The 13,223-nt window shown below is 38.8% G+C and overlaps 1 protein-coding gene across 3 annotated transcripts in view; it reads left to right on the top strand.

Annotated features, from left to right (window-relative positions):
- LOC129726058 (autophagy-related protein 13 homolog) overlaps window positions 1-12,881 on the top strand; it is a 109,417-nt gene extending 96,536 nt beyond the window's left edge. For all 3 annotated transcript variants that reach the window (XM_055682626.1, XM_055682628.1, XM_055682627.1), the window contains 2 exons: window positions 10,116-10,635; window positions 10,760-12,881. In XM_055682626.1, coding sequence (XP_055538601.1) covers window positions 10,116-10,635; window positions 10,760-11,065 — 826 coding nt within the window. In that variant the 3' untranslated portion in view covers window positions 11,066-12,881. The remainder of the gene's footprint in view (window positions 1-10,115; window positions 10,636-10,759) is intronic.
- Window positions 12,882-13,223: the final 342 nt, after the last annotated feature.

The raw sequence follows: 13,223 nt of genomic DNA, 5'->3' as shown, positions 1-13,223 counted from the left end.
CGTTGAGCGTGGTTGGCGGCGACGTTACCAACCACACAAGGCCCCCGCTACTAAAAATTCAAAAAGTGATCTCAGCTATTGTATCGATACTTCTGGTATCGATACTTTTTGACCGATATTTTGAGTATCTCGATACTTGTGGTTCTTCGGGTATCGATTCTGAAGTATCGATACTCTCCGTCGTATCGCCCAATGCTAATTTCATGCTGTCTCGGTTCCCACAGTTTGCTATTATTAATTGAAAATTTTCCACCAAAAAGAACCTAAATATAGAGCGCGTAAATTGTTTTCGATTATTTGATTGATTCTAGTGATGAAGAAAGTGATTTCGCAAAACAATTTTCCTTATACGCGATTAAGAAAATGGTTTTTGAAAAGATTCGGGGCGACTCTCAGCCTAGTAAATACCCAAAAAAACCGCCATACGGAGGAAGGTGCCATCCAGCGTTTTAACAACGGTAAATACCGATGACCATTTCCAACGCCGCTTTCGAACGCATCTTAGGTTGTTTTTGAAGATTGAAACAGCGGTAAAGGAGAAAAATGGTTTTTATACAACGACCGAACGAAACGGGAAAATAGTTGGTAATACTCCCGAGCAGATTTGCCCTTCCAGGTTTATTGAATAATATTGGCCAATCTTGTGAGGATTTGAGCTTTCCGCATCGTTTAGGTTGCAGACCAAAATGCCAACCAAAATGGTCATCTCAATAAAAAACCTATACAAAATGTTTACCTGCCCGAAAGAACACCCTGTGCAAAATTTCAGCTCAATCGGAAATAAAATTGAGTAGTGGTTCACGCCGACACTTGCGTCCTACGACGTGTTTAACAAGCGAGACAAAACACTTCGTCTTCCGAGGCCGACCAATTGAGTCCGCATTCAAAACACTCATCATATTCGTAATATTATTACGAACATTCACTATCGAGCACAAAAAAAACAACAGTTTGACATTTCATCAAATAGCAACGATTCGGCTCGTTGCTATCGCGTTGCCAAATTTAATAACTCGCTACTACCCGAGGTGGGGATTGCTATTTCCCAAACCAACATAGCAACGCCCGGTGCGGTTGCCGCGTTATGGTGGGAGTTGCCAAACTAGCTTTAGAAACTTCAATTTAGCCACTGGTGGGCTTGCTCTTAGGCGAATAGACTGTTTTCTCAAATTCGTATCAATTTCGTCCACCAACCTGAGAGCCACTGCTAATCAGCGTTGTAGGAATTTTCCACCCGATTTTTTTTATCAACTGCCCAACTTGTTGACAATGGGGGATCGCAAAAAGTGTGACTTCAGCAAGAAGAAGCATTTTGCTATCTGCGATAGGCATTTATCTGTGCCCGGCGGAATGTTTTTTATTACTTGGGGAGATGATAATATTTTTTCTTCTTTGGAATATTCCACAAGTGTGTAATCTTTTTGCCCTAAGGCAAAATGAAGCAGTTTAAGTGCACTAATATAGGGGGAGTGACGACAACCAGACAAACTTCAGCTTCGCGAAAAGTTCTACCTACCCTCGTGAAGTTAACTAATATTCACTCCTTGTGGACTCATCAATAAGCAACTTTTTCGTAATTAAATTTGTTTGAACTGGTGACCACGAAAATTTGCCCCCATTTTCTCTCGCTGTCTAGCCAACCGACGAAACCAATATTATTAGAAAGCATACATCTGCTTTTGTTTCTAGTTGGCGTGGGAGACGGACTTCGGTATCGCACTCTCCCTTCGAATTACACTGGTTTTTGTCGTTATTATTGCTACTGCCTCGGGACATCTGGCTGTTGCATATACACTGATACTGGTTCGAGTAGTTTCGCGAGCTTAAAGACAACGCCTCCACAGTAGCGCCCCCTCAAAATCAGCACCTTCTATTTTCTCTTCCCTTCAGAAGCCAGAAGATTAATTGCTTCACCACCTACGCATCCTGTGGCTGTGTAGGAATGATCCTTGGAATGGCCGTCGCGCTTTCTTTGTCCAATATGGATCAACATTCGACGACGATGGTGGCGACAAACGGCACAGCGAGCTTTATCATCACGCTACTGTTATGGAACGGAAGAAAGAAAGAATTCACTTATGAGCAACACTTCATCCCGTGCCCACAATTTTATTGCATCGCATTCAGCGCTGAACGCTTTCAAAACGCTTGATCACTGTTAGTTTCGATTTTTTTTGCTCCATTTGCGTAGGATGAGAGTTGCATTTTCTCGCCGCCCATATCGTGCACCAGTGCCTGGCAGTGGGAGGAATGCAGAGTGAATGGAGAAGCGCTTCGCACTCATGAAAGTATCTTCATTTATTGCTGTCTGCTACCAGACGGGGTAAATTGCAAAGCCGAGCACGCATCGAATTTATTATATTTTGCTAGCAGCGTTCGCTAGAAGTATATCTGCTTGTTCTTCACACAATTTTTGATTCCGTAATCTGATTCGGCAGAGATGGAAAAGTTTCCTCCTTTCACGAAACTTTCGTCATGCTTAGCGCTGGTTATCAGCATCGAGTCTGATTGAAACTTTAATTATCCGAACCACTGCGTAATAAACCTTCTGTGTCGCCAGGGTAATTGTCACTCGGAGTTGGTGAAAACTTGCTTCATACTTAATCACCGTGCAACACTGTGTACTTTCGCAACGCAACGCACTTCCCGTCGTTGGTCAGGCAGCATGTATGTTACACAACCCGTTCCACCTTGCAGATAGATTTTTTTTCTTCGGACTTACTCAACAACCGACCCGACAACTGGCGACGGACGTCGGCGTCGCGTGGGTAACCGCATTATTCTAATAATCGCCCAAAGTCCCTGTCGCCACGCCAGTAGAAGTGGTACCACAGGAAATTGGAGTACAGGTTTCAAAACAAATTGTTACACAATCAACCTATCACAGAATCTCATACGGCTGATTAACAATAACTTTATCACCTTCATCGTCATTGTGCGATAAAAGTTTATTGGCAGAGGATTAATCTCTTCGTAAGGCTATTTAGAAAATTATACATTAAGCTCGAACAATAAAGTAAAGGTCAACATAACTGAATCGAACCAGCCAGTCTGGCTTACAGTAGCTTGTTTTTGTTTGCCTTCCCAATTTTTTGCGATGTTGTTGCTCCGTTCGCCTTGTGCCAACAAACCACAGGGAGAGGGCTTCGCCGTGTGAAGAATGTGGGATACTGCCGGAGGCAAATTGCATATGAGTTGTTGCGGTCGTACGAGCCTGCCAGTCAGCCAGCAACGTGAATGTCATGCTGAGTGACGCACTTTGGAATGATATATTTCGGTGGCAACTGGCAGCTAAAGTGTCCTAACATATTAGGAAAGTTTGCGTGGCTAACAGTCGTTAGGCTCGGGGAAGTTGCATCATGATTCAATTAGAGTGGGTGTAATCGCTACTGGCACATAGAAAAGCCGAAATGATTAAAAGCTTATCGGGATTCTCAAGGGCGTTATTATTCATTGTAATTTGAACATAAATTTGATGTTTTTCTATCTCCCAATCAAGTGGAAATACATTTCGTTGCTTGTTCCATTCTGAAAAATAACAATGTTGTTTGTGGCGGGTTCTCTATCCGCGACTATAAAAACATCCGTTTGTTGTTTGCTAATACACTTTGGTAAACTGACAAACGCTAACCATATATTCCTAAGAAATATATGAAAAAGAAAGAACGGATTTGGAAGAACAACAAATGTTTATCCATCTTCTCCTCAGATGCGTTTAAATTATTGAAATATCATGCTTTTTTTACGATGAATGCATGCCTCCCACATGAAGCTTTTTGTTAAGACGTTGATTTTTTACATACTGACTGTGAGAAAAAAATTAAACAATAACTCATGTGGACATGAAGATGATTGTGTTTGTTCAACCTTTGAGTTTATGTTTCTTGTAAGCTTTGTTCTTAATAACATCAAATATCAGCGTTGTTTCCAGTAGAACTGTTTTCTGTTATATCAAAAATGCACTTATTGTGGGACGAAAAATATGTCCATACTGACAACTATTTTAGAAATTGCTAGTTCAAAACAAAACTTTAGCTCAGGTAGACCCGTATAAAATGATGAACAAAGAAAGAAAAATCGTCTCTAACAATCAGAAGCAAAGTAAAATACAACATTCTTCTAAGTCTTAGAAGCGTAATAAAATTCTCCCTGTTTTGACGTTGAAGTACGTCTCAGAGGAAGTTCGACTACATAGGAATGTTAAATGAAAATCTGAAAACAGAAAAGAAAAAAATATGTCTAATTCCGATTTCGTTTTCTAGGTCGCCTAGTTTTCAATGGATTTTCTCCGTTCTTGCAGCAATCGACTGGAAAATCATCTATGCATGCATCCGTCCAAATGCAGAAAATTTTATTTTGATTATTCGAACTATTGTACTATTGAAATTTGTCAAGTTTTGTTGAAACTCAGATTTCGACCTTTGATAGGTCGCTTGATGCTTGCCTTCGGTAGCACGGTCAATAGAATATCTAGTAAACCTAGAATTTAATCTTTAGACTATATAAGAGCCTGCTTCTGCTCAAACCAATCAGTTTACTAGTTGGTGGCCACCACAACTAATAACTTCTAATATATCATCAATATCATCCCGGTCTCGGCCATACTAACATAAGTTGGCTTGCCATCTCTAGCTATTTTCCAGGAACATTATTTCTAATGAATTATTTCATTAGTGTTGGGTAAAAGTTATTGTGATTGATCACTCTCGAATACGACAAAGAAAGTAATGTAACAAACAACCTTATGTAGTTCTACGTCAACCTTGCGGTCGTAGCTTTGCATACAACCTTTCTGTTATTTTTTTTTTTTTGTTGCTCCAATGAAACCATATTTCATCACCCATCACGATGCGATAGAGAAAACCTTTTTTTTCGGCGCTTGAGCAGTTGCTCACAAGTGAAAAATCGACGTTCAATGTCCCTTGGCTTTAAATATAATCAAGCTCTTTTACGCGAGGGATACATACCTCAAAAAGTGTCAGTGTCAGTAGGATCGTAGCGCTAGCCCCGCAATTGTCCTGTAAACTTAACAGTTGGCTGCGAAGTCTGTGTATGATAAACAGAAGCTCGAATTCCGATACGGAATGTAGCACCAAGGCTTTGCTTTGCTTTTTTACATACCTCAAAAAACGCGTTAATTCAAAAATCTGCGAAAAAAAACCGCGGTAATTCAAAAATCCAGTAAACCACCAAGAAAGGCTTTAGAAAAACCCAAGACGCTCTACGGCCAGTATTCAAATTTGTCCTAATGATATCGAAGCAAGCTGTTCATGCGCTTGGTCTGACTCCTCATGTGAAGCAATATAAAATCACTAATGTGTTGAACTAATCGTGTTGAATGAGAGTATGGAATTTTTCTGATAACACAGTGGAAAGCTGATTTTTGAATTGAAAATTTGAAGGCCCACAGATTTTGAGTGCCGGCCGATGTACCTACTGTTGATGCTGCCGCCTTCGTTCAAAGGCAGCTTTTCAGTGCCGCTGATGCTAATGCCACTACCGCTGCTATCTGCTGCCGCTGCTGCTTCTATCCGCTGCTACTTCATCAGGACCGCCCTAGTCGCCATCTACTGGATGGTCGGTTTGAGCAAAGATTGGCTTTTGTATAGTCCAAAGAATGAATTTCCGGTTTATTAGGTTTATAATTCTGTCGACCGTGCTAGAAAAGCAAACATTAAGCGACTAATCAGAGGTTGAAATCTGCATTTCAGCAAGGCTTGACAAAAAACAGTTCTACTTATAATAAAATTGACCAGAGGTAAAGCATTGAGTCCTTCTTATAATAAAACTGATCATATTTATATTTATCCACTCCAAGGAATTGTAACTGGCGATATTGGCTCGGGGAACGAGGTTTCGTTAAGACTCCTTCCTCTTGACATAATAAGTCCCTCTTAGAATACACCTGGCCAGAGAGGAACGTTAGGTGAAGTCTCACTCCAGGGAATTATAACTTGGCGATATTAGTAGGATAGAGAGAGGCTCAGTATTGTAGAGCAGTAAGCTTGAAACGGAAGGGTAAAATTTCACACACACAAGCACGGCTATAAACGAAAAAAGCGTATCATTTTACTTCAATAGTGATACTGACCAATAATATGAAGTGCGGAATACAGAAAACACATGGGCAATATCACAATAGATCAAATGTCTCTGGTAGCAGCGATGAATCCACACAGAGAAAAAAAGGCTCGACAAATTTCAATACAATCATACATTAGGGTCGCTTTTTACGCGGTTTTTGACGTGCGTTTTTTTACGCTGCTTTTACTACGCGGATTCCGGAATTTACGCGTTTTTTTACGCGGATTTCGGAATTTACGCGGTATTTTTTTTGCGCGGATTCCGGAATTCACGCGGTTTTTTTTACGCGGCACGTATCCCCCGCGTAAAAAGCGACTATAGTGTAGTTTGATTGATCAAATTATAATTTTCTGCATTTGGCCAGATGCATTTTCCAATGGTTTGCTGCAAGAACAAAGGAAATCCATGACTTATTACCATTTATTACCATTTGAAATTGGGCATATTTTTCCCATTACCCATATTTAGATTTTCTTTTACTCACCTCTATTATAGTAAAACTTCCTGAGAGTCATAGTTCTACGTCAAAAAATGTCCATTGGGCCGGGTATGATCGATTTTCATAAGCTTTCAGGAACCGCACTTTCTTTGTATAAGGAATACGTTAACCAAGTTTGGTAGAAATCGGTTCAGACATTCCAGAGTTTCCGAACATGATCCTAGTTTCGAAAATACCAATACATTGAAAAGTGATGAATATTTTAATCATTTTACCAAGCTTTTTCGAAACTAAAAATCGCCAGTTCGGATTCGAAAATGGCGTCATACATTGATAGGTAGTTTTTGAATGCCATCTCTATTCCGAGAATAAATTGGGGGATAAATGATCAATTTTCGCAGATTTCCAGAAATCAGAAGTTGCCGTCTTGAATTTCAAAAAAATTCAATAAATTCCAATTTTGATGCTTATTTGCATGTTTTCCACAGTTTTATACAGCTTTCAAAAACATCATAGATTCAAAATCATCTGAACAGCAACTTCCGGCTTCCAAACATGACCAAGGGCGTCAAAATATCCATACTCACAAATTTTATTCAGAAATCTTTCGTAATGGACGACTAATCGACTTAATCTTCCTTCCCAGGAGTTGCTCCTCCGCACTGCCTTTGTATAAAGAATACGTTACCAAGTTTAGGGGAAATCAGTTCAGGAAAACATAAGAACCAAAAATTTATAAAGCTCTTACGTAATTAATGGATGACCTCCAACTAGTGGAGCTGGAAAGATGTTGATGGCAACACCTAAACTTCACTAAACTAAGCGACTTTGCATTCTTCATTTTTCACAAAATTATCTAGAGTGACATTTGAAAAGGGCTTAAGGTTTTTGAAAAAAATTGTCAAAAGATGACTCTTAAGAAATTGTCTGAATAATTAATTAAAAATATTGACAACAATAATTTTGAAATTCTACACAGAAAAAAAATATTGCAACAACAAAATGTGGTTGAAAAAAAGGTAATGCACTACTAATCGATTACAACCTCCTCTCCAGAAATTGCTCCACCATACTTTCCTTGTATAAGGAATACGTTACCAGAGTTATAATGGAACATAAAATCAAGCAGACATCCGAGATATTCGATAAAATTTTGCATAAGACCAAAATATTTTAACCATACGTAATTTATGGATGACTTCTAAGTATTCAAACAGGAAGTAAGCGATTTTCTGACTGATTTCCTCAAAACTATTTCTTTCGTTTTATTTACTTTTGTATCAGAATAATCGAGAAAAGGATTTTTTGTAGATTTAACAATAGGGTCATTGTGCCTAAAAAAAAGTTTTCCTAACAAGTACTTTTCCATATCCAGTATTTTTCACGTTTTTCTACTGTATAAAAAATAAAAAATACGGGCAACAAAAACAAGATTTGATTTTGCATCTTAAACGAAATTGCAAACTACTTCAAGGCAAATACTTTGATCAGAGTCTTATTTGTTAGATAAGAAAAACTGCACTCTCAACTGCTACTATTGATAACTAGCAGTAAATTTGAACATAAAATTCCCAATTTGCTTGAAGAAATCTATTCATTCTCTATCGCACAGAATATACATACCAGGAATTAGACTCCATGAACCATTTTTTTTTGTTTTCCCGTTCAATCAGCCCAAACTTTTGATTAACACGAGAAGAAAGGCGAAATTCGGAGTCAGATTGCGAGCAATTGCAATGCGCGCTCGAAGCATCCTTTTACTATTTCGGCTTGTTTTTAACTGATTTGATCAACCATGGATAGCCTATTTTTGTAAATTTGTTGGCTTGATTAGTCCGTGTATAAAAGCAAAAACTATTTTTGGTTTCTTAATCCTTCAGTTTCGATGACATTATCTCATTTTTCAAGGAGTAGAAAAAAATCACCGAAACTGTCGGATTAAAAAACAAAAAAACGTTTTTACTTCCATACACGGACTGATTTAGCCAACAAACCTACAAAATAAACCGCTACAGTCGACAAACAAGGATAGGTTAATAAAAGACACATTCACAAAAAGTAGCACAAATATCAAATGTCTTTCAAAATATTAGGTCTTCACTTCTCATTTCAGCCAATTTTTACCCAATCGTCAATATCAAATTTTAGTTTAATTTAACTATTTTTTCGAAGCAAAAATCCCAGCCAACGAGTCATAGAAAGCAGACGACGGACGCATTGAAATTGCCCGCAGTTTGACTTCATGTCGTTATCTCTGTTATGTTCCTCAAGGAAGCCATTTAAGGCCACTACTTTTATTCATCCTATTCTTTAAAAATTGATTCAACCACTGAAATATATCTGTTAAAATTATTTGTTACCTTTAAAAACTGCTCATTCAGTTTGCCTTGAAATGCTTCTAAGCAAACTAGAGCTTGTGATTTTGTATAATAAAAGTTTTGTTTCTGTTTGGTGTAACCCAACAAAATCCAAAATAATAGAAACTTGCTACATACCTATCTTTCTACTTTATATTCTTGAGATAAAATATTTTTGGAACAATATTGTTATATCTAACATTCAACATCAGTCACAAATTACAGCTATTGAGTGGATTAATCTTGTATTTATATGATCAACTTGTCACGGGGAAAGTGAGTACTCCAGCTCAGTATACTGACAATACGAAACATTTTTGAATTCTCAATTCGCCACGAAATTTCGAGCGGATGTTGAATTTGCATCATTGGGAAGTATGTCACTCAACCGACTTCCATCGGTCGTTAAATTTGCATATCTTTTCCACGCAAAACCGCTTTCTTCGCAAAACTCAATCCGATCGGAGCATCAACTGTGATCTTCCAACGCACGAGTTTCGGTGATACACGGTGCGCTGCTGCAACACTCTTGCCACTATCGATCATCGTCGGTAGCCTAGAAAATGGCTTCGCTTCATGGCGGCTTTGTTCGACAAATTCCTAGTAACGAAACACAAGAAAAAACCTGACAAACCCCCATAGCCATTGCATCGGCTCGTGTACCTGCGAATTCAGCGCTAATTGCTACTCATTATCAACTCAAGCGGTGACCTCACCTCGAAAGTATCAATGAAAACAAAAAAAATACTGTGCTGTTCGCAAATAGTGGCACGTGGCAAGTTTCGTTATCAGCGACAAAAACCGGTAAAACTGAAGGCTCACTTTCGCCACCAGACGCTAATTTGCATACAAATGATTGGGGTTTCTCATTGACACAAGGCGTCAGTCGCACAACTTTTTCCCCCAAACGCTGGCAGGTTTTACTATTTGCTCAATAAAATAAAAACTATTCTCTTGGTAAACAACTTTTAAGTATTTCTCGTCATTGGTAGCACAATTAGTAGATTACATTACTATCTACAATATCTAAACAAATAAATCATCCACTCCAAAAGCTGTCCCGAAACATGGATCAGTCCTGTTGCTTCTCGACTAATTGCATTCACTTATCAGAATGTTGAACCCATCCAACTCGTCGTTATCAGTTCAAAGGCGCTATAATTAATACCCTCTCTTGCACCTGATGCACGTGCCCCGTAATAAACTAATCCACTTTTACTTCTTTTTATTTCCAGTGAAAAGAAGATTATCGACTTGGACAAACCAATGCGGTGTGGAGCCTTTGTGGATGCATCCCGCGTGAAACAGTACACCGAGGAGGACTTTATCTTGCCGGAGACGCCACCCTTTCACTGGTTGCTACCGAAGCCAAAGGACGACACAATTTCGCTGAAGAGTGGCACCGACGAGGACCGGCAGTCAATCAATTCCCCGATCGCAGATGAAAACTCGTCGACTAATGCTAACAACAACAATACCGTCACCAACCTCAACAACGTTAACAACAACAGCAACAAGGGTTCTTTCGAATCAGCGGGAGCGATGAATTTCCGGTTGTCACAGTCGCCGAAAAGTGGCGAGTCAAATATAAGTGCCGCTGCGACAATAGCGACAACCGCCACCGCCACAACCAACCCTGCTACTGGAACCAATTCGGGTTCGCCACCAGCTTCACTGACCGGGGAGTTCCGGAGGTCGTCACGGTGGTCGATTCGACAGACCGGACCGGAAGACGAGCGGTTGCTTAAGGAATTGGTAAGTCCACAATTGAAGCTCTCACAAATCATTTTTCATTTTGTAGAATAATCACATCATACAAGTCCGTTAGACATTGCCGGGTTAATTAAGCGTAAATTTTTCCTCTTCTTGAAAACCGTAGCACTTTCCTTTCGCGGCCAGCAACTCACCGATCGGCGACCTGGCCAAGTTCTACCGCGAGTGTTTCAATGCGCCTCCACTGCAGGAGTTCAATCAGCTGTCGAATGTTATTTCGAACGTCGATGACGAAGAGGCCGCCAATGCGGACGACGCTGGCCGGATACTGACGGCCGCCGACGGTGCTGGCGACGAGGACGACGTCGACGATTTGACGCGACAACTGGAGCAGTTCGAGACGTCCCTGCCGGAGTTCGAAACCTTGGTGACGTCCCTCTGCCAGACGGTGGACAGCAATTCCAACAGTTAAGAAGGGAACGATGCTGGACACTTGCGAGACTGAAGGTGAAGGCAAAGCCACCGTCGTGTGCAGTGGGCAGGGATTAGGGGGATGGGGTATTGTTCCGGGGCGAAGTCTTTTGGCAGTTTTTCTTAGTCATTTAAGGGAAAAGTCGACTGATTGATGATATTCATCTATACACCAATGTTTATTTGTTTGTTTTCTTATTTGTTTCTTTTAGACTTAGGAATGGTAGCGTAAACGTAGCCATTAAGGAAGACATTTATTTCAGTTTTTTTTGGGAAAGGATAATTGTGTATTATAAACTAGCTGATCAGGAACGTAGATAGCATCCTAGGACATACAAGAATTAATTGCTGTACATAATTTGGAAGAGGGCCTTTTTTAAAAAACAAAAATTGCTTAATAGCAAAAGCAAACCTTACTCGGCAGGATGTTTTATATGGAAGAGTAGTTGTATGGTAGAAAGCAGAAAGCTACTTTAAAGTAATACACAATGTTGAATGCAGAAATAACAAAGTTCCTTACGTTTGTCACTTTTTTCGGTTCCAAACAATTAGCATACATATCCTCAGAGTATTTATGGGATTTTATTTTGGGCAAGAGGATTGTTGTCTAATTATTTTAAATTATCCCGTAAGTGAAGCCATTCTTAAATTTTTTTTCCAAGTCATATTGGTATCTAGAGCACGCTTGTCGGGCGAGAGCAAAACCGATCAATTGCATTTCGGAAGCGTTCATGCGACGAAAACTGGCAGATAGAGTCTTCTTTCTTTGCCATTTTGCGTCAATTTGTCGAATGCTGTTTTCTTTGTTTTGTTTAGAGAATCATTTTAATCGTTTTTGCTCTTCTTTTGACGAAGCGTCAAAAGCTACTGTAAGTTTATATTTTATGATAAGAGATGATATTTTTATTCCCATTTTTTCGTCTTACAAGGAAATAGACCATAGATATAAGCAAAGCTTTATTGAATAATTTGCTACATAATCAACTGTTTAGCATAAAAGTTTCATTTTAGTTTTTCGTCTGCGTCGGTCGAATATTCAGCAAAATCTAAGACAATGAAATCAATCAGAGTTCAGCTTTTTTTTCCAAATTTAAATTTTTATTTTTAGCATTCTTTTTTAGAAGACTGAGTGGAACTAGTTTTGCTCTAACATATATTAGTCAAAATTGGCAATCAAAACCATTGGGTTACACGATTTAAAAGACGCAAACCGAACGGTCTGATACGAAGCGAATACCGGTTTCCTTCGTTTATAAATTAATCAAAAAAGTACATATTTATTGATGCCTAAAAATCAGTGTTTAATTAGAGTATTGTTGCACTGTTAATAATCAAAGGTTTGAAATTTATTTTGACTAACGCTTGTCACCTATTGAATAAATATAATTGGAGAAAATCAATCGAGAGTAATATCCAAAGTTGTTGCATTGTAAAGAAGAGAGTAGAAGAAAACGAAATAGTGCTTTATAATCACCAATAAAATTACGCAAAAAGGAAGCTGAAGTTTTTCAGTTTCCGAATTCTTTGAAGCTATGAACGCGCATACCTATATGATGATAATTCTATCTAACTTCTCTCTCAGCCATAATCAGTCAGAATCATGAACAAAACGATCGCGAAACCATAGATTTGTCTGTCGGAGGAAACTCCGACGAATTCATACGTGTCGAAAAATATGTTTACTTTTTGCTGCTATTGTCACATACACAAGTACCACATAACAAACATTTACGAAAAAAAAAACAAGAATCATTATACCTTCCAAAAGAACTAAAAAACTATTCAAAAATAAACACATCACTTTTTGGTTAAACAGACGCCGCTCGCTGGGTTGTGTTGTTGAAAGAAAGTTACCCTTCTGGTGAAACGGTGAAAAAAATCTGCGGTAATCAAAACTGATTTTTGACTTCAAAGTGAATATACCATACTAAATGAAGACAAGCTGAATCGAACGAGTTTAAACCAAGTCAAGGTAAGTTTTAAGAATAATATATTATAATGTAAAGAACATAATTTAATTATTTTTAGATAAGAAACGTCAGTCGCTACATACACAATTTTATTGGATGTTCAACGTTAATTTTATAAAAAACGTACCCAAGCTAGGCAAAACGTTAGCGATACGTTGATTAGGTTATGATGATAAGAGAGAAACTTCT

The sequence above is a fragment of the Wyeomyia smithii genome, chromosome 2, assembly GCF_029784165.1.
Source record: "Wyeomyia smithii strain HCP4-BCI-WySm-NY-G18 chromosome 2, ASM2978416v1, whole genome shotgun sequence".
Taxonomy (NCBI): Eukaryota; Metazoa; Arthropoda; class Insecta; order Diptera; family Culicidae; genus Wyeomyia; species Wyeomyia smithii.
Note: the sequence above shows the minus strand (reverse complement) of the source record. Positions and strands in the feature narration are given on the sequence as shown.